Below are 22,034 nucleotides of genomic sequence, written 5' to 3'. Positions count from 1 at the left end.
TCAGTTACATTTCTACAAACCAATAATGAAGCAGCAGAAAGAGAAATCAAGGAATCGATCTGATTTACAATTGCACCAAAACCTGTAAGATACCTAGGAATAAACCTAACCAAAGAGGTGAAAAATCTATACACCGAAAACTATAGAAAGCTTATGAAAGAAATTGAAGACACACACAAAAAATGGAAAAATATTCCATGCTCATGGATTGGAAGAACAAATATTATTAAAATGTCGATACTCTCCAAAGCAATCTACATGTTTAGTGCAATCCCTATCAAAATATCACCAGCATTCTTCACAGAGCTAGGACAAACAATCCTAAAATTTTTGTATGGAAACAAACAAGACCCCAAATAGCCAGAGCAATCCTGAAACAGAAAACCAAAGCTGGAGGCATCATAATCCTGGACTTCAAGATGTATTACAAAGCTATAATCATCAAGACAGTATGGTACTGGCACAAAAGCAGACACATAGATCAATGTCCAGAAATGGACCCACAAATGTGTGGCCAATTAATCTGTGACAAAGCAAGAAAGAATATCCAATGGAAAAAAGACAGTTGCTTCTGCAAATGGTGTTGGGAAAACTGGACAGCAATGTGTTGAAGACTGAACCTGGACCACTTTCTTACACCATAAACAAAAATAAACTCAAAATAAACATAATACAAAAGCCATCAAAACTCTAGAGGAGAAAGCAGGAAAAAACCTCATTGACCTTGGCAGCATCAACTTCTTACTCAGCATGTCTCTGGAGTCAGGGGAAACCAAAGCAAAAATGAACTATTGGAACTTCATCAAGGTAAAAAGCTGCACAGTGAAGGAAACAATCAGCAAAACTAAAAGTAACTGACAGAATTAGAGAAGATATTTGCAAATGACATATCAGATAAAGGGTTAGTATTCACAATTTTTAAAGAACTTATCAAACTCAACACCCAAAACAAAGAATCCAGTGAAGAAATGGGCAAAAGGCATGAATAGACACTTTTCCAAAGAAGACATCTAGATGGCTAATAGACCCGTGAAAAAATGCTCAACATCACTCATCATCAGGTGAATACAAATCAAAACCATAGTGAGATACCACTTCACATGAGTCAGAATGGCTAAAATTAACAAGTCAAGCAGCAACAACAGATGTTGGCGATCATGCAGAGAAAGGGGAACTCTTTTGCCGGTAGGAATGTAAACTGGTTCAACCACTGTGGAAAACAGTATGGAGGTTCCTCAAATGATTAAAAATAGAACTACCTTTTAGTTCTACTAAAAATAGAACTACCCAGCAATTGCACTACTATGTATTTATCCAAAGGATACAGGTATGCTGTTTCAAAGGGACACATGCACCCCAATATTTATAGCAGTGCAATCAACAATAGCCAAAGTATGAAAAGAATCCAAATGTCCATCAACAGATGGATGGATAAAGAAGATGTGGTGTGTATATACAATGGAATACTACTTGGCAATCAAAAAGAATGAAATCTTGCCATTTGCAACAATATGGATGGAACTAGAGGGTATTATACTAAGTGACATTAGTCAGAGAAAGACAAATATATGACTACTCATATGTGGAATTTAAGATACAAAACAGATGAACATAGGGGAGGGGCAGCAAAAATAATGTAAAAACAGGGAGGGGGACACAACATAAGAGACTCTTAAATATAGAGAAAAAACTAAGGGTTTTTGGAGGGTTTGTGGGTGGGGAGATAGCTAAATGGGCAAGGGGCATTAAAAAACACACTTGTTGGGATGAGCACTGGGTATTATACATAGGGCATAAGTCACTGGATTCTACTCCTGAAATCATTATTGCAGTATATGCTAATTATCTTGGATGTCAAATAAATAAATAAGTAAATAAATAAATAAAACTCTGATAGAGTAAAAACTTCTTAAAAATGTCTAGAATAAGGCAGATCTTGGAAATTATTTGTGCATCTAATAAGCACCATATAGCAAAAAGTATAATGTGATACAAAAATATAAACAAAACAACTCACTGGGCCATCAAATGTGAAAACACTTTTGAGAAAAAAAATAATTATAATCTTGGAAAGTAAATGGCAAAGAAATCAAACTTAGAAAAATAAAAATTTCCAATAAGTATATGAATTATTATTATTATTGGATAATAATATAGGAGGAACTAGCAATTGAAACTGCAGGGCTAGAATTGACAGAACTTACTTTTTAAAAATTTTGTAGAATGGAAGTCACAAAAAAATAAAAAATAAAAAATTAAAGAATTTGTAGGAACAGTCACTTCTTAGGGTTTATTGTCTGGGCCTATTACACTGACATTAGACAGATTAAGTAGAGAAATGTATACAGATTTATATGTTTTATGTGACTGGGGAGCCCTCATAAAGGAATGAAGACCCCCAAAATGGCAAAACTTGAATACTTTTATATCGGTTTGAACAAAGAGAGGCAACTGTGGAAGAGTAGCTACTCTAAGAATGTGGAGAGGCTAAAGGAAGATAAGAATTATTTTAACAAGGTCTGTTTGGACAGATTTCTCTTGGCTTTAACTCCCTATAGAAGGATGATTCTTTTCTCCTAGTATAGGGAAGGCATCTTTCACATGGGGGTTTTATCACCTGTTTTCAGGAAGAAAAGGAGAGGTTAGAATACCCTTCATATATCTGCTGTTTTTCAAGTCCCTTTACCTCAAAATAATCTTTGCCAAAGTGGTATATTTTGAGGTGGCATATTCTGCCACCCTTGAATTTTAAGGATAATTTTGCTGGAGACAATACTAGGTTCATGGGCTTTTTCTTTGAATACTTTAAGTGTGTCACTTACTCTCTTCTTGCTTGAATGGTTTCTGAAGAGAAATATGATCTAATTTTTATACTTCTTCCTTTAGAGGTAAGATTTTTTTTTCCTTTTGGCTCCTTCAGGTTTTCTCTTTTTCTTTGATTTTTCTACAGTTTGAATATAATATGCTTAGGTGTAGATTTTTTGGCATTTATCATGTTTGCTGTTCTCTAAGCCTCCTCCATTTTGGAAAATTGTCAGACATTATTACTTCAGATACTGTTCCTGTTCCTATCTCTGTTTTCCTTTTGGCATCTCCGTGGTGCACATGTTAAACCTTTTGTAGTTGTCTCATGGTGCTTAGATATTATGTTCCATTTTTTTCACTCTTTTTCTTTTGCTTTTCAATTAGAGAAATTTCTACTAATATATCTTGAATATCTTCAAGCTCATTGATTCTTTCCTTAGCCATATCCAGTCTTCTGATGAACCCATCAAAGTCATTCTTCATATCTGTTTTTATGTTTTCAATACCTAGCAAATCCTTTTAATTCTTTCCAAAAGTTTCCATCTCTCTGCTTACCTTACCCATCTTTTTTGCCATTTTCTTTCACTAAAGCTCTTAGCATATTAATCATATTTTAAGTTCCTAGTCTGAAAATTCCAAAATCTCTGCATATCTGGTTTGGCTGTGTCTCTTCACACTGCACTGTTTGTTTGCCTTTTAATATACCTTGTAATTTTTTGTTGAAAGCTAGACGTGGTGTGTCAGATAAAAGAAACTCAGGCAAATAGGCCTTTAATGTGAGGTTTTATGATATCTGTCTTTCTCTGCCTGACTTATTTCACTTAGCATAATACCCTCCAGTTCCATTATGTTTTAAATGAAAGTACAATACCTTCTATGATGTATAGCAGGAATGTTAGTCCTAGAAATTTATTTTCCCCAATGAAATGTTATGTGGAACCCTACTTATTTACTGGATCACATCCTTTAATGCTCAATCAAAAACATTATTTTGGCAATAGTTTTTCATTTATTCAATTCACTTGTTGAGTACCTACAATGTACCAGGCACCATTTAATACATTGTGATATATTGGTCAACAAAATAATCAAAGACCCTTTTGTCCACAGTACATATAGTGCCCCAATATAGATTGGGATCTAAGTTACATTAAGGTCCCTATGTTCTGATGGATCAATTTAGAGCCCCCAGAAAGTCCTTAATGACATCTGTTCTACCAATGCTTAACTATTCCAACTTGAGAAATGGCATGAGCCTAAGATGCTGATCTAGTGATAGCTCTACAATTTTTAAACCTCATTAATTTCTAGCCAATTACTGAGATTTTAGTGTTTTAAAATTACCTTGGGGTCCAGGGAAGCCTGTGGCAACTATCTTAAAAGTTTGGGTATGCTAAATGTTATACAATGAATTGATGAAGTTAAGAAGTGTTCTTCTGGCTGCCTTTTTATTTTTTTAAATAAAGAATCTTTACAGTTTTTACAGACCTTTATCCTATTGATAACCATTGATTTTTTTTTTTTTCTGTTCTCTATTCAAAAAAATAATACTTTTTTATGTTGTGTCTTCAGCAATTCTGTTACACAGCATGTGCAAGTAATATGACATAAATTATAAAGTTATAGTTTCCAGAAGTTGCATAAAGTTAATAATATAAGAAGTAGTATCATAGGTAATGCTTTATAAAAAGAAATTCTGTTGTTGAAATCTGCCAACTTAATTTTTTTCCAAAAGCATGCAAGGAAGAAAGTGTATTGACAGAGGGTGGCTGGGGATATTGGGAAACATGAAAATGTTGCAAAACATTAAGTGGTAGGAAACTGTCAAGAAAATGTAAGCCAAAGGGGTGCCTGGGTGGCTCAGTCGGTTGAGGGTCCGACTTTGGCTCAGGTCATGATATCACGGTTCGTGGATTCAAACCCCACGTCAGGCTCTGTGCTAGCAGCTCAGAGCCTGGAGCCTGCTTCAGATTCTGTGTCTCCCTCTCTCTCTGCCCCTCCCCCACTCACACTCTGTCTCTGCCTCTCAAAAATGAATAAACATTAAAAAAATTTAAGAAAATATGAGCCATTATAAAATCCTGTTAATAGTAACTATGTTTCTAATTCAAGACTATTTATAACAATCTATGTGGGAGAGTGCATGGACAACAGGTAAATAATTTTAGGATAATATTTTAAGTGTCTCTGTAGTCTCAAACAAAGACTTATAGGATAGTGAATGCTTAGAGAAAGAATTAGAGATTTCTTAGTCTGCAGTTCCACATTAGGCAAGGAATACTGTGGTAAGCAGCCACCAGCATACCTGAGGCTCCTGAATGGCTCCTCTGACTGTGACCCATCCTATGATACTCCTCTATCCAGGTGTTAATGGAACATCAGCAGAGGAAGGATAACTTTCACATTGGAAAAGGATTCCATCTTGTTGTCCACTTCCCTATATTAATCTTAGGTACCTTATATCCCATGATCTTGCAGTATTGTCCTGCAAGAAGATTGAATTTTATGTAAAGAATGTATGTCTTGGGCCTTCTACAGGAAGGGTGTTATTCAGAGTACCAAATATACATTTACAGATGTGTGCATATATTTATGTATTTACGTTATGTATGATAAAACCAGGGAAATAATTAACACTAGAATCAGGAGAACGATTTACCCTTAGGTTGTAGTGAGGAGGATGAGATTTTGGTGAGCTTCACAGAGCTCTAAAGGACAGCTTAATTCCTGTGTTTTAAGCTGAGCAGTGGGCTTATGGCTGTTAATTTTACATATTATCTACTTCATTTTAAAATTTGAAAAAAGGAAGTCACACATACAAAATGTTATATCATGAGTATCTGATTTTTTTAATGGAATTTATCTGTGGCACCAAGAGAGATTCTAATAGTATCTCGGAGCAACATTTTGATGGACAAAATGTCATAGTCTTTTTTTTTTTTTTTTTTCAGTCCGAAAGGACATAGTCCGCATCCTCCCCAGTTTAGATGTTGAAGTCAAAGACATTACTGACAGTTATGATGCCAACTGGTTTCTTCAGCTATTATCTACACAAGAGCTCTTTGAAATGACCAGTAAAGAGTTCCCCATAGTGGCTGAAGTCATAGAGGCACCTCAAGGAAACCAGCTGCCCAGAAGCATTTTACAGCCTGGGAAAACCATTGTGATCCACAAAAAGTATCAGGCATCGAGGATCTTAGCTTCAGAAATTCGAAGCAATTTTCCTAAAAGGCACTTCTTGATCCCCACTAGCTATAAAGGCAAATTCAAGCGGCGACCTCGGGAGTTCCCAACTGCCTATGACCTTGAGATAGCAAAGAGCGAAAAGGAGCCTCTCCATGTGGTGGCCACCAAAGCCTTTCATCCCCTTCATGATGAGCTGTCATCTGTATCTGTCGGGGACCAGTTTCTAGTGCATCACTCACAGACGACTGAAGTCCTTTGTGAGGGAATCAAAAAAGTGGTGAATGTTCTGGCCTGTGAAAGAATCCTCAAAAAATCCTATGAGGCAGCACTGCTCCCTTTATACATGGAAGGAGGTTTTGTAGAGCTGATTCATGACAAGAAACAGTACCAGATTTCTGAGCTCTGTTCGCAGTTCCACTTGCCTTTCAATGTGAAGGTATCTGTGAGAGATCTTTCCATTGACGAAGACATTTTGGCTGCTACACCAGGACTGCGGTTGGAGGAAGCCATCACAGACTCTTACCTACTCATAAGTGACTTTGCCAACCCCAAGGAGTGCTGGGAAATTCCTGTCAGCCGCTTAAATATGACTGTTCAGTTAGTTAATAGTTTTTCTAAGGACACAAAATCATTTCTAGTCAGGACTCTGGTTGAAGAGATCACTGAAGAACAATATTACATGATGCGAAGATATGAAAGCTCTTTCTCCCACCCCCCACCTCGCCCTCCCAAACATCCCGCAGTGGAGGAAACAAGGTTAACCCTGCTCACCTTGGCAGAAGACAGGGCCATAGGTCTGCCTAAGTCTCCCAAGGTAAGGCTATGATTTTGTGATTTTTCCTCTTTAGCATTTTTCTTGAGGCACTTTATCTCAAGTCTTAGTTCTGAATTTGTTTTTTGCTTACTTTTCTTTCTTTCATGCCGTATTTGAAATGAGCCTTTCTGGTGCACAGTAGATGAATGAACATCAACAGAGCATAAGCTGTTGCAGCATTTTGTATTTTGATGCTTAACCAGTAGATGTGACAAGAAGTTTATATTGAATTAGAAATAGCAGGGATGACATTTGGATATGATGACCCAAATTGCCGTTTCAATGGGTTTTGGTAATTAGGAATGTTTTATAAGGTGCCTCAGAAGCAAATCTCTTTTATTTTGAAAGTGCTGTTCGTTTTTTCTAGGTAGAGTTGTTTTAATACTTCATCCAGGAAATGAGCATACCATAAACTCCCTTCTTCGGGGGGGTTACCAGTAGCATGGGTCTATAACACATGTCTTCATTTTGTTTTATGTGCAGAAAGATGTAAAAATATCTTGGCAGAACTGTGTGTGAGCATATGAGCATCTGCCCACATTCTGCCTATCTGAGGATTGTAATCTTTAACAGTTCTATTGAAAAACAAAATCAATAAAATTGCAGACAGTGTGAGATCATTACAGAATCAACAACTCCATAACCATTGTAAAGATTTGGGGAGGGGTGGGGTTTCAGCTTCATTTCTACTTGAAGTCTTTGCCTCTTGAAAACTGCCTGCTGAGTGCCTGGAAAGCACTTGCCCTTACCCCGTGGAGCGCAGGTCGTTCATCTGGACGGCAGTGGTTCTGTGGTGTGTGGAAGAAGCGGTTCTGGCCTAGCAGATGTTGTGCTAGCAGCTTGGGGAAACAAAGCAATTAGTAAAACAAAGAGAGATGCTGTGTTTACTCTCTACACTCAGGAATGATAGCAGCCTCAGGCTTCAAGTATGTGGGTATGAAAATACTTTTAATTCTCCATTTCAAAGATTGCATTCTGAGTGCATGCTGGATAAATCCAGTAAGAATCTTCAAACTCATCTTCAGAAAAAGATAAAAGCAGCAGAAATTTCCTTTCCAGAAAAACAATCTTGAAAGAGTCATTTTAAATTAAATCATTGTTCCCAAATAATGTTGATTAACAGGCTGCTATTAATGTGGAGAGTATATGGCTTTTCCTGTTTCATATATTTTTATTGCTGAATGGAATGATGTGAGAGATGCGATGCTGGTCTCATTTTTAGCAGGAGGCATGATAACCCCATTACCCCCCGATGCCCTCCCAAGATGTTCGTGACTAAGCCTCCAGAACCTATGGATATGTTGCATTAGATAGCAAAAGAGACTTTGCACATGTGCTAAAAATTAAGGACTTTGAGATGAGATTATTCTGGATTAACCACATAGGTCCAACTTAATCATGAGTTTCACCGCTTGATAAGAATATCATCTCTTTGTTTTGTTCCAATTTAAAAAGTCTAGGATTTGGGAGCACATGCCCATCTCTTGGATGAATCAGTTCATTGGCTGCACCAACTACAGCCAAGATTGTTGGGGAAGGGAATGAGGACTGCTTGTCACAAGTAGTAGAGATACTGGAACAGTATGTGAAGATCTGAAGATGTCCATTACAATCAGGAAGGAAGGAGTCAACAATCCTAAACTACTGGGAAGAATTCATAGGGAAAAAAAAGGTTGAAAGTTTTTAGAATGCCATTTCACAGAATGTCAGATGAAAACGATGTACGTGTCTTATTAGGAGAGAACCTCAAAAAACAAGTTACACATAGGTTACTGACTTGGAAAAACCTCCAGACCCCCTCCTGAGTCTCTCCTTTACTCTCACACGGCTGCCACACTCACAATACTGACACTAGATATGTGAGTGTTTCTCATACCAAGCAATTTATTGACACCAACTGGACATTCTACAACTTAACTCGATTCTGACACTATCTACCCAGAGATAGAATCAGATCCCACATGTTAAGGGCTCAGTCACGCAAGACTGCCCCCCACTTAAGATGCTAATTGCAGGTAGTAGGTCCTCAGGTTACCTATAACTTCTGTCCGAGAAGGCTTCAAATTGGAGGTTCCCACGAGCCCCTCCTCGGGTTCAATGAATTCTCTAGTGTGGCTCAGACAACTCAGAAATACTTCGGTTTACTAGTTTCTTAAAGGATAGGATAAAGGATACAGATAAACAGTCAGATGAAGAGATAAGCAGGGCAAGGTCTGGTAGGGTCTGGAAACACAGGAGCTTCTGTCCTGTATAGTTGGGATGTGCCACCCCCTTGTTAACCTGGAAGCTCTCCAAACCCCATACTTTTGGCATTTTTATGGAGGCTTCTTCACACAGGGACAATCAATTATTAACCTTATTTCCAGTCCCTCTCCCCTCTCTGGAAAATTCCAGAGTGGACAGTGGGAGAGGGGCTGAAAACTCCAAGCTTCTAATTATGTGGTGGTTTTTCTGGTGACCAACCCCCATCCAGAAACCCACTCAGGGTCACCTCATCAGAAAAAAAATATGTATATTCCTATCACCCAGGAAATTCCAGGGGATTTAGGAACTCAGTGTCAGGAACCTAAGGTAGAGACCTATTTTTATTTTCTGGTATCTCACAGTTACTAAAATAAAACTAATAGAGTCTTTGACTAAATCCTATGCCATTTACATGTAGAATTCCATATCAAGTTAATAATTTCTGACTGCTTTTTCACTGGTCAGACCTCACATGGATTCTTTTGTCTATTTCTGAGTTCCACCTCTGAAGAATATTAATTAAAGTTTATTAAACGTTGAGTTGTTTGTTAAGATGTTAAAAAACCCAGGAGCCAGGGGCGCCTGGGTGGCGCAGTCGGTTAAGCGTCCGACTTCAGCCAGGTCACGATCTCGCAGTCTGGGAGTTCGAGCCCCGCGTCAGGCTCTGTGCTGATGGCTCGGAGCCTGGAGCCTGTTTCCGATTCTGTGTCTCCCTCTCTCTCTGCCCCTCCCCCGTTCATGCTCTGTCTCTCTCTGTCCCAAAAATAAATAAACGTTGAAAAAAAAAATTTAAAACAAAAAACAACAACCCAGCAGCCATTTTCATCTGACAAATGGTTGAGGGAACTGAGTGATAGTCTAAACTTGAATGACTTGGAGCTAGTTGATACTATTGTATACATTTAAGGAGCTATTGTGTGGCCAAGTTATCTTCTCTCTCTCTTTTTTAATGTTTATTTGTTTATTTTAAAAGAGAGAGTGCTCACGAGCTAGCATATGCGTGCAAGTGGGGGAGGCACAGAGAGAGAGGGAGAAAGAGAATCCTAAGCAAGCTCCATGCTCAGCATGGAGCTAGGTTGGGGGGCTCCATCTCACATTCAGGAGATCATGACCTGAGCCAAAATCAGGAGTTGGATGCACAACCCACTGAGCCACCCAGGCACCCCACATTCTCATTTTCTATCACAACGTTGGTTGCGAGTTAAAGGGAGGACAACTTTGGTGTGATATTTTGGAACAGATTTCTTGTCCCAGAAAAGGTGAAAGCAGAAGCTAGGAAAAATCCCAGGTCAGTGATGTTATCAGGACACTTCTCCTCGGTTGACAGTTTATCAGTCAGTTGAGAAGGGTCTATAATTCTTTGTTTGTAATTAGTTTCATCAATGCTAGTGTGGTAGATAAAAAACTATATTTTCTCTGAAATCACATTAAAATCAGAGGATGCTGTAATTTACCTGTGCTCAGACCTACTGACCTCATTTTCAACAATTTTTTTCACCAGGAAGATAAAAATCTGCTTAGTGGATCATTTTTGGAATATAAACAGAAGCTCTGTCAGTTTCTGCATAATCTACTTGAAAAGTCTTGCAACCAACTATTTCTTATCATCACAGTGTCATCCTTTCATATACTTCTTTTATGTTTCTTCTGATATCTGCATTAAAGCTCTTCTATCTATGTATGCTTTTAGAAGTGATTGGTTAGAACACTTTTTATATTCCACAGACAGAAAGCAGCCATTGGAAATAAGCCTCTAAGATTTTGAATTGCATATGGAATATTGCTTGAAACTCAGAGAATAATTTGCAAGGGCTATTCAGTGTTTAAATATTCAAACTCACTTAACTCATTAAAATACCTTATTATATATGTAGAGTAGAGTATCAAATTCCTCATTATGTAACTTTACTTATGCCTTCCCAGTGGGTCATTAATTTTACTAGATCATTTCTTGCACTATTAAACAACAGGACAGACACATGTACTATCTAAGAGTACAGGTATCCACTGTTAGTTATGAACTTACATGTTCAAAGAAGTTTAGAAATGAAGAGAATATGAGGACAGGTTACAGAAACTAGAATAAACAGAAAGAACTATTTTCCAGGGTAGGATTACAACTGTTCTGTAGCTTCAGCAATGCCTAAAATAAGAATCAATTGTAGTAGCACTTTGAGAACTGTGATATGGATATGAGCAGGGCAGGTGAGGGGTGTGTGTGTGTGGGGGGGTAGATCTCAATAGAGATGACAACACATCTCAAAGCCTATGAAGTTTTACACTGAAGGAATTTATTGTTGTTTTGAAAATGTGATAGCTGTTAGGGAAAATAATGTATGGGGTCTAAACAAAGGGATAAGAATATACCAAGTGACCCCTCAAAATTCCTTTTAGCCTGATGACAATGTAGACATAGTATCTTTAAGAGCTTTGCATTCAGATTCTTAATGAGATGAGAACAATATTATAAAATGACTAAATAAATGTCTGGGCTTAAAACTGTTTTCGAAATAGGAATCTTCTGGGGCAGACTCTCCTTTCCTGAGGGTTAGTTCCTATGTCAGAAATAGTTTCAGATAGTTTGAAAGAACATGTACTCACTGGGGTTTCTGCCTGTCCTGGATATATATGGCTATGACTGCTGAGTGCCACATAGGAGAAATGTAACTTCTGTATTCTGATGAAAGGGCCTATAACCACATAGAAAAACAAACCTTTGGTTGAAAGATGAGATATTCTACTCCTTCCAAGGCTGCACCTGGGACCAGAAATCTTGCATTTCACTAACTCTGTTTGGCCATTTGATGCCCAAGTGTCCACTTTGCTGCCGGAATTCCTAGATTTCTGTCAGACAAGAACACCCATAGGAGACATTAAGGCAAAGAGCAAGGGAGGCAGTAATGGCAAGGTAGTGTGAATTGAGCAGAAAACAAACCCTGTACCAGAATTAGAGTGAGAGCGGAAAAAGGCAGAGGGAAGCAATCGTTTCTGGGAGGTGTAGAGAGAACACTTCACCAGCTGCTGCTGGGTGTTAAGACTCACTTCTGATCTGATGTGACAGTTAGTGGCTGAAAAAGCATTAAAGAAGCCATGCTCCTAGGGTAAATCTAGATCGTTAGACAATAGTATTATATCTCCTTCTTTTATTTTTGTTAATGCAATGTGGTGTAGACATTAAGAATGTTTGGATTTGTAACCACCTCTGCACTTTGAAAGATCACTATCTCTCTACTTGTGGTGTATTCTCTTGGTCTAACAGAGAAGCTGTAAGTCTGTTTCCCTATGAATAACGAAAAGTAATGTTTTAGCAGTCTTCAGACACCAAAGGCAAAGATGGTAGAAAACATGCACAGAATTGAAACACTGAGATTTTAAATCTGAGAAATAAGAAAGATACAGGGAGCTTATGATCTTCTTTTGAAAAGTTGACAAATTTGGGGCACCTGGGTGGCTCAGTCGGTTAAGCGTCCAACTTCGGCTCAGGTCATGATCTCACCGTCTGTGGGTTCGAGCTCTGCGTTGGGCTCTGTGCCGACAGCTCAGAGCCTGGAACCTGCTTCCGATTCTGTGTCTCCCTCTCTCTGTGCCCCTCCCCTTCTCGTGCTCTGTCTTCTTTCTCTCTCATAAATAAATAAACATTTTTTTAAAATAAAAAAAAATAAAAAGTTGACAAATTCGGCATATTTTTAGCAGATATTTGAGCTGTCCTCAAGGTTGAGACACATAAAGGTTAATACACCATGGTTTTTGAGTTACCCAAGGTCTGGAGCCTGTAAACAGCCAACTGTAGTAGGAGCAAGTGAAAAAGGTGGGAGGGGAAGGAAAAGGATGAATAAAGGAAGTGCTGAGTTGAAAATTAGCCGAACTCAAGTTCCAGCTGAATCCTTGCAGGTAGAACCCTGGGCCCAATGGGAAGTGTGGAATAGTTATAAGTTGTTTTTGTGCTTTTGGAAGTGGGAGAGTAAACAGAACTGTTAAAATTTTCCTCTGGCATAACATGTACTGTATTAATGCTTCTAGCTGGAGAGCCAAAGAATGGTTTAAATGACCACTAAATGAAAACAACTCCTAAATGGCAGGCATTAGGAGACATGGCCTAATTTTAAGGAAATTTCAGCCAAAATGAATGTTATCTGACTAATAATAAAATACTCATTATCTCCAGAGAGTTTATGTCCAAAGAACACTGTTTCCTTCTGGGAGACTACAGTATACTCCTACTCAGAAATACTTGAATTGACCTAAATTTTGGCCCTCTTTGAGTTTTCAACTAACAATGTTCTCGTCAGGAAAGTGAGGAAATGCTGATGAAAAACATTAGTTAATACTGTTCCTTCCCTCCCTCTGCCATCTGTGGGGTAAAGAACTAAAATATACCACCAAATATGTGATTGTCACATTTTCGGTATTAGTGAGTATTACTTTTTAGCTTCAAAAAAAAGTCATTTAAAAAATGTGTTCAGGGGAGCCTGGGTGGCTCAGTTAGCTGAGTGTCTGACTTCGGCTCAGGTCATGACCTCACAGCTCCTGAGTTGGAGCCCTGTGTTGGGCTCTGTGCTGACAGCTCAGAGCCTGGAGCCTGCTTTGGGTTCTGTGTCTCCTCCTCTCTCTGCCCCTCCAACACTCATTCTCTGTCTCTCAATAATAAATAAACATCAAAAAAGAAAAAGAAAAAAATGTATTTATTTTCCCAGTGGATTGGCAAAATGAGTGAATGAAATTTGTAGTAAATCATTTCACGTTAGATTTCTGGCTTTTATGAAGATTAGGAGAGTTTTCATCTTTTTAAGATGTTCATAACCTAGAAATCCCGTTTAGAAATGGCCAGCTATAACGGAAGAATCAGTAATTCGGAATGTTCAGTGCACAGTGTGTATAGAGTAAGGGCCTTTGAATTGCCAATTTCCTGTAATCCTATGGGGATTCATTGATTCATTGAGTTAGGTGTGGGCTCACTAGATATTTAAGTTCTGTTCTTTGAGCTCAGTACCTTCAGTTCTGTTTTTTAATTTTTCAAAAAAATATAAAGAGTAGTTGGGAAAATCTAGAGGAGGTAAGTTGGCTGGCTTTGCAGTTTTAAAAACTGATTTATCTGAGTTTTCCATTACTATATCAGTTCTGAATTTATTTTAGAATAAAAACCATACCCCGAAATAAATTGATAAGACATAAGCTATATATTTGAGCAAATAAGTTTTGCTACAACTCACAGTTTCTTGCAAGTGAACCATTACTTTTAATCTTTGGTAGTGTTTCCAGGCCTGTATAAATGAAAACATTTATGTTTTGCTTCCCAAACCAAATTTCCTGTGTAAATGTTAGGAGAGAAAATGAGTATAAGAGTGCTATGAAAGCGTGCATGGGGCTAGGCTTCCAAAAATCAGTATTTTTTTTTTAATTTGAAAAGTAGAAAACTTAAGAAAAAGATTTATCTCAATAATAGACGAGTAGTAAGTAAAAATGAACATAGAGTTTAAGAGAATAGAGGGTCCATAAAAACTCTAAAAATTAAAAGAGAAAGAAATGACTCATATTAATACATTATTTAAGGACAAACTCTCAGCCAGCCTATTATAGCACTAAGTTTTTTTTATCACACTTCATCAGACTCTAACAACAATATGATCATGATGTCTTAGAAAACCTCCACCCGGTACTTAATTATCAATATACACTTCTATTAGAACAAGCGTCTTTTAGCTATTTTGTAAGATATGCCACTGTTTAAGGTATTTGCCATGAAGCAATTACATAGGTAATTTAAAATCTGGTGAAGAGAGGAAAAAAAATTAGAGGAAGTCCTATAAGATCAGGTCACTGACTACAAAATTAGCCAAATGGAACAAATATAAATATATCATGGACCACAAAAATTGTATAATAAGTCTATTGTTATTTGTGTAGACACAGAATTGGAAAAGGCTGATTGTAAAGTTGTGGAGTTACACAATATATAAAAAACAAGAAATACCTGTTCTTCTAGGTTAAGAGATACGAATGTGATTTTAACTTGTGATGTTAAGCTTATTCAGATAATTAAACTTTATATAACATTTGTCCTTAATGGAAAATTGTTTTTCTTTCACATGGTTTCCAAACCTTAACAAATGTTTAAAAAGAACATGCTTACTAGTTGTGAAATAGTATAAAATCCAGAGTCATATCAATTGTGTTATACCAGGATGGAAATTGCCCTACCCAAGGTATTTTTCTCTTCATTGTCTCTTGTTCTAGCTTTTCCCCTGAGCTGGAATCCTTTCTATATGTTTCTACTCACACCAGACTCTTCTGTACCCAAATTCTCTCTCACAGGGTTGTCAGGCATCCTGTGTTCAATAAAATATCATAAGTTCTATGATCAAAGCTGTTCAGTGTTCCTTAATTAAAATATAGTTGCCCATCACTGAGCTCTTCCTCTGTTTCTAGCATTATGCTAGGTGCTTACATGTATTATCTTATTTAATCCTTCACACAGCTTCATGAAATGGGTGCTGTTATTATCCTGTTTTGCAGATGAGGTAGTTGAGGCTGAGAGGTAGGTCATGTGTCCTGGTTATCAGTGATTCTCAGATTGGCAAATTTTGTGGTCAATCCTTAGTCCTCATATTATTTTTTTCAATTCCCGTATAGTTAACATACAGTGTTATATTAGTTTTAGGTATACAATATAGTGATTCAACAATTCCATACATCACCCAGTGCTCATCAAGACAAGTGCATTCCTTAATCTGCTTCTTCTATTTCACTCATCCCCCCACCTACTTCCCCTCTTAATGCAATCCCTATCAGAATACCAATTCCATTTTTCACAAAACTAGAACAAAGAGTCTTAAAATGTATGTGGAACTACAAATGACAACAAATAGCCAAAGCAATCTTGAAAAAGAAATGCAAAGTTGTCAGTATCACAATTTCAGACTTCAAGCTATATTACAAAGCCGTAGTAATCAAAACAGTATGATCCTGGTGCAAAAGTAGACACATAGATCAACAGATAGAATAGAAAACCCAGAAACAAACCAACAATCATATGGTCAATGAATCTTCAACACGGGAGGAATGAATATACAATGAGAAAAAGTCTCTTCAACAAATGGTGTTGGGGAAAGCAGTCAGCTACATGCAGAAAAATGAAACTAGACCACTTTCTTATACCATACATACAAACAATATGGATTAAAGACTTACAAGTGAAACCTAAAACCATAAAAATCCTAGGAGGGAACCAGGCAGTAATGTTTCTGACATTGGCCATAGCAACATTTTTCTAGATGTGTGTCCCAAAGCAAGGGCAATAGAAGCAAAAATAAACTATTAGGACTACATCAAAATAAAAGATTTCTGCACAGTGAAAGAAACAATCAACAAAACTAAACCTCCTGAATGGGAGAAGATTTTATAAATGACATATCCGATAAAGGGTTAGTATCCAAAGTCCTTGTATTATTTGAATACTAGTTGAACACTCCCTCTTTTCTGAAATCCTTTCTTTATTTTCTGGAACATCGTGGTTTTCTTATCTCGTTGTGGTTGAATTTCCTCCTGAATTTTTGACTGGCTTTCCCTCTGGTTTCCCATAACTGTAAGTTTTTGAGTGCTTCAGAGTTTAATCCTCAGTGTCTTCTCTATCCATACTCACTCTCCATATCTACACTCATCTGTACTCACAGATTCCTTATTTTATACCTATGAAATGGCTTTCAGGAGAATTAGTCATGTGTATGGATTTATTAAGAAAAACAACTGAAAATGATCTCATATTTTTCATTTAAAATCTATTTTTATGTGCTTAGATATCGTCTGCTAAAAAAAGTTCAATCTTTAGGGGTGCCTGGGTGGCTCAGTTGGTTGAGTGTCCGACTTTGGCTCAGGTCATGATCTCGTGGTCCATAGGTTCGAGCCCCACGTCGGGCTCTGTGCTGACAACTCAGAGCCTGGAGCCTGCTTCAGATTCTGTGTCTCCCTCTCTCTCTACCCCTTCCCCACTCATGCTTTGTCTCTCTGTCTCTCAAAAATGAATAAACGTTAAAAAAAAAAAAAAAAAAAAAGAAAGTTCAATCTTTAAGAGATAGTAGCCTGTGACATTGCGTCTGATCTATTGTAGTTGTCAGATGTCAGGGAAGTGATCAAGGTGAGGACAGACACTTCCTTCTGATGTTATTCTTGTAAATGTAGGTTTGCCGGGCTTGGGATTTTTTTTAAAGTTTATTTATTTATTTTGAGAGAGAGAGAGAGAGAGAGAGAGAGAGCATGCACAAGCAGGGGAGGGGCAGAGAGAGAATCCCAAGAAGGCCCTGCAGTTTTGGTGCAAAGCCCCACACAGGGCTCCACGTGCTGTGAGATCATGACCTAAGCTGAAATCGAGTCAGAAGCTTAACTGACTGAGCCACCCAGGTGCCCTGTCATGCTTAGGATTTTTCTTTTTAATGCTCCAGTGATGGCAAAAAGCTGGAGAGTACCTTAAACTACGTGAGAGATGTTAGAATTTTGGGGAAGGCCTAAGGCCATTCCTGGCATCAGCAGAAAGCTTTTTTAGTAACAATTCAGTTTTAGCTGAAATAAACTTAAAAAGCTGGATCTCAGACTAGCACTAGAACTAGTAACTTTGGAATTTCTACATCAAGTAGGTGATAACATAAGATCCAGAAAGACTGTCAAGCCTTTTTTTCAAGGGAGAGATCAAACTAATAAAGAAAAGAGGACTAATAAGGATCAATATGTTAAAGAGCTCAAAATAATGGACATAATAAGCCAAGAAAAATACAACGTATATTACTGCTACATAGAGGAAAACTACAATTATATAATTGCAAGAAAAGATTGACAAGAAAGATTTAAAAATCTATTACTTTAATTGTATATTGTATGTAAAATGCTTTTAAATTATTTATATCTATAATTATTTTAAAATGTTAAAATAATGATTACTATTATAATTGTTTACACTTATTTTAGCTCCGTAGATGTAAAATCTTAATTGCGTGCCATTTGCTGTGATAAGCACTGGAGACACATTAAGAAAATGAAATACAGTATCTAAGCTCAAGAGACTTTCTGTCTAATGTATTAGATACAAGAAAACAATTTCAGTATGAGAACTCAAGGGAAGAGTGCTATTAGTTGGAGACTACAGGAGTTTGGGGGACAATTTATTATGATCTATCAAAAATTAGGATTGAGATCAGAAAGGGATATTTAGATGTCCAGATTGAAGTATATCAGTTTAAACAAGTAGAATTAGTCAGATGTACAGTGATGTTTAGTGTGATCCAGCCAGAGGAGCATCTGGTGTAGACATAACTGTATCAGGATCCTGGATAGGTTTATCATGTCTGTAGCACAGAATAATATTATGAGGATGGAAGAGCGAAGAGGACCAGATCAGGAAAAGTGTGTCATTACCAAGTTTCTTAGCTCAGGCTTGCAAGTAGTTCAGTTCACTTCTTTAATCATTCTGTTCCAGAGGAAGATTGCGACTTCTTCAATATCACCTTCTTAGGTTCCCTGCCACACTGTGCTCTCTCAGTGCTTGGGGCTCAGTCTTTATGTTACTTGATCTCTCCTTTACCTGGTTCAGCCATCAGACAATTGCATGACTATGGACCCCTCTCTCCCTGGCTAATTTCGTAAAGATTACCTCTATGTTCTTGGGGACTCCACCCATAATCCCTTATCTTTCAAACTTTTAGTCATTTCTTCCTTTCTTTGGATTTTGCTAAGAGGTACTGTTCCTTGTTTTGTTTTGTTTTCTGTACTTCCACTCCTTTGACCATAGACCCTGGTGCCCCATTAAGCCCACAGTTAAAACATTAGCACGTGAAACAAGCTAGTTTCATATTCACCTCACCCTCCTAAAAAAAAATACTACATTTTATTCTTCTAGTACAGAAAAGAATGAAGACAAACAAAATCAGTTGTATTCCATATTAAAAAAAAAAAAAAAGACTGGTCCTTCCTTAAACTAGTCTATGTTTAAAGGAATTTGTACTTTCTACAGAGGAAAAATTGAGGGCATTTTAGAGTTTCCAGTAGGAAACTACCAATAAAATTTCTATTTTAAATTACAAAATATCTAGATGTTAAATACAAAACACCTAGAAAAGGCAAGTTTATAGAGATAGACAACAGATAAGTGGTTGCCTAGAGTGGTGGTTATCTAGAGTGGTGGGTAGGAGCAGAGGTGAACTGCAAACAGGCTAGAGGGAAATTTTTGGATGATAAAAAAGTTCTACACCCGGATGGTGGCCCAACCCTTTAAATTTATTAAATTCATTGAATTGCACACTTACAATGGTGAAAACATCAATTATACCTCCATAAATACCAATTTTGGAAAATCAACCTAGTTTTAGAGCAGATTATCAATTCAAACAGAAGCAGGAAAACAAAACGGAAGTACTAATATCAGAGAGAGATGACCACCTGTGTGACTGGAAGACTAATATTAAAAAGGACTTTATGAGGTGGTATTTGTAGGACAGGTGGTTGATGAAGTGTAGGGAATAAGAAAGTCACAGTATGAGGAAAATACCCAGGTTCCTGGCATAAGCATCAACATAGATGGTGGTTAAACTTACTAAATCAGGAGCTCAAGACCTAGATAGAACGGTGGTTTTGCAAGGGCAAGGGCAAGGGAGGAGTTTGGTTTAAAGTATGCTCAGTTTGAAATGTTAGTGAGATGTCTGAGCTGAGATGGCCAGTATGAAGTTAACGATGATCTACAGTTTAGGAAAAAATTCCGAGCTGAATCTGGTGATCCAAGTGTCGGCAAATGCAAATGGTAAATAAAGTTCTGTGACAGGATGAGATGAAGCTGGAGAGTGTGTAGCTCATGAGGAAAAAAAATGAAAAAAAGGTGTACTTCTGTGAGGAAGTCCAAAATATAAGGAACAAAAAAAGTACATATAAAGCCTAAAAATAACCAACTGGAGAGCTTTATTAACTAAGTGATTACAGTGAATCAGTCACAATTCTAAGCTTTTTACATGTATAGACTCATTTAATCCTCACGAAAATCCAATGAAATTAGTTTCAAAATTATTATCTCAATTCTACAGGTGATTAAGGCTCATCAACTTTGGGTAACTTTCCAAAACCAAAAGTCTGTATTACTGGCCTTCAATAGAAGTAATGATCAATATTTTAAGAGACTTAGTTTGTCTTGGAGAGTATTTGTGATTTTAGAATCAAAATTCAAGTTATGACTAAGTGATGCTTATTTTTTTCCTAGAAAAATTATGGAAATCATTAAGATACAGAATTTATATGGAATTTAAAATTCCGTGGAACTATACATTGTCAAAAGAAAATGTTCTCAAACACAGAATCCTCTAGTTAGGGACCCATATTAAGGGAGGCTCCTTCTGGAACATGGTCAGTTGTCACTGTGTGAGTAAGAGAAGGTACACAACCATGAACTTAAAATAATGCACCAAGAGATCTCTATGTGTAGCTCTATCCACTGCACTGACTACTGTATATGTCTGTTTGGGGGTGAGAAAGTGTAATCTTTCCTTATCCCTCAAAGTAGGAAGAAACTGGGTAACAGTAAACAACAAAAGGACAGCTATACTGTCTTTAAAAAATTAATCACATTAATCCTCCTTCTGATTTCTTATTTTTGTGAAGGCCACCAGCATCTACTGAGTAGCCTAAACCAGACCTCTAGGAACAGTCCTTCCTTTTTTTCCCCCCTCTTCCCATTTATTAGTCGTGAAATCGTCTGGATTCTTCTTCTTTAACATTTTTGAGTATATACCTCTCTACTTGAGGTCTTCATCATTTCTGGATTCTTGAAACCATCTTCTAACTAGTCTTTTTATGTCTGGTCACATTATATTCAAATTTATTATCCACACTCTGATATATTTATCATTATAAAAGAAAAATCTTACCGTGTGACTCTCTTGCTAAAAATTCCTTGTGGCTTCCCTTTTAATTTTTTACCATCTGTCCCTTATTTGTTTCTTCAGCCTACTTCTCTCTTTATCATGCCTCACATTTTTACCTCAGCCACACTGAATTTTCAGTTTGCAGAGGACTTTATTCTCTCCTGAGTTCCCAGTCTTCCCAAATGGAATTGTGTTATTTTTATTTGTTTTTAACAACCATTTATGGGGGACTTAATAAATTCTAAAGAACAAAATAATTCTAATTAAATCCCTTAAGTGTTCATATGAATGTTATTATCATTCCCAATTTATAGACAAGGAAACTGAGGCTCAGAGAATAATTGCCCATAGTAAGAGAGCTATCAATAAGTGTTAGAGCTAGAATTCTAAGCTATCCTTTATCCTTCATCTAAATTGCTCTCTGTTGTTACCTGTTGTAAGGAAATTTCCTTGGTGCTCTTCCTCCTGTCCTCTAGTTCACAAGTCTGTGTTTGGTGTTCCTAATTTGGGTTTCCATAATAGGCCTAATGAACTGTTATCAGAGTCTTTACCATAAAGTGTTATAATGGCTCCCTTAGTTACCTGTCTTACTAATTAGATACTGTGCTTCTTTAAATATATATTTGTGCTTGCTTCCCTGGTATTTTATTAAAGTTCCTGGTTCAGAGCAATCACTCAATAAATATTTGTGGAAAGGAGGAATGAAGAAAAGAAGGAAGGAAGGAAGAAACTTAACTTTATTTTACTCTCAACTCAGTCAGGGAGATTAAGCTACTATAGGAAGAAGCCTTAAATTAGAGAAGCTCTCTGAGCTTTCGTTGTTATACAAAACTGGCTTGGATCTAAGTGGCTAACACAAATGTGGATTTTTATACACTACTGTTCACTAAAAACTAAAAGGGATTTCCTCAAAATTTTATGCAGAGTTCGAACAACTACTAGTTCACAGAAATTTGAAGGGATATAAGAGAACAACAATGAAGGCTATAAGAGAACAAGAATGAAGTTGGTTCCTTCTTATATCCATCAAGTCTAACTTTCTTAGTAAATTACTTGAGATTATGTGTGTGTGTACACCCATGTGTGCCTCTCTC

General features: G+C 37.1%; 1 protein-coding gene across 1 annotated transcript in view; it reads left to right on the top strand.

Moving 5' to 3' along the window:
- The window catches only part of THEMIS (thymocyte selection associated), a 184,463-nt gene that overhangs the window by 88,788 nt on the left and 73,641 nt on the right, over positions 1 to 22,034 (top strand). The window contains exon 4 of the mRNA XM_025925929.2: positions 5,757 to 6,805. Coding sequence (XP_025781714.2) covers positions 5,757 to 6,805 — 1,049 coding nt within the window. The remainder of the gene's footprint in view (positions 1 to 5,756; positions 6,806 to 22,034) is intronic.

Source organism: Puma concolor, chromosome B2 (assembly GCF_028749965.1).
Source record: "Puma concolor isolate L17-30 chromosome B2, mPumCon1.1.hap2, whole genome shotgun sequence".
NCBI lineage: Eukaryota > Metazoa > Chordata > Mammalia > Carnivora > Felidae > Puma > Puma concolor.
The sequence above is the reverse complement of the archived record's forward strand: the minus strand, read 5'-3'. Positions and strand labels throughout refer to the sequence as shown.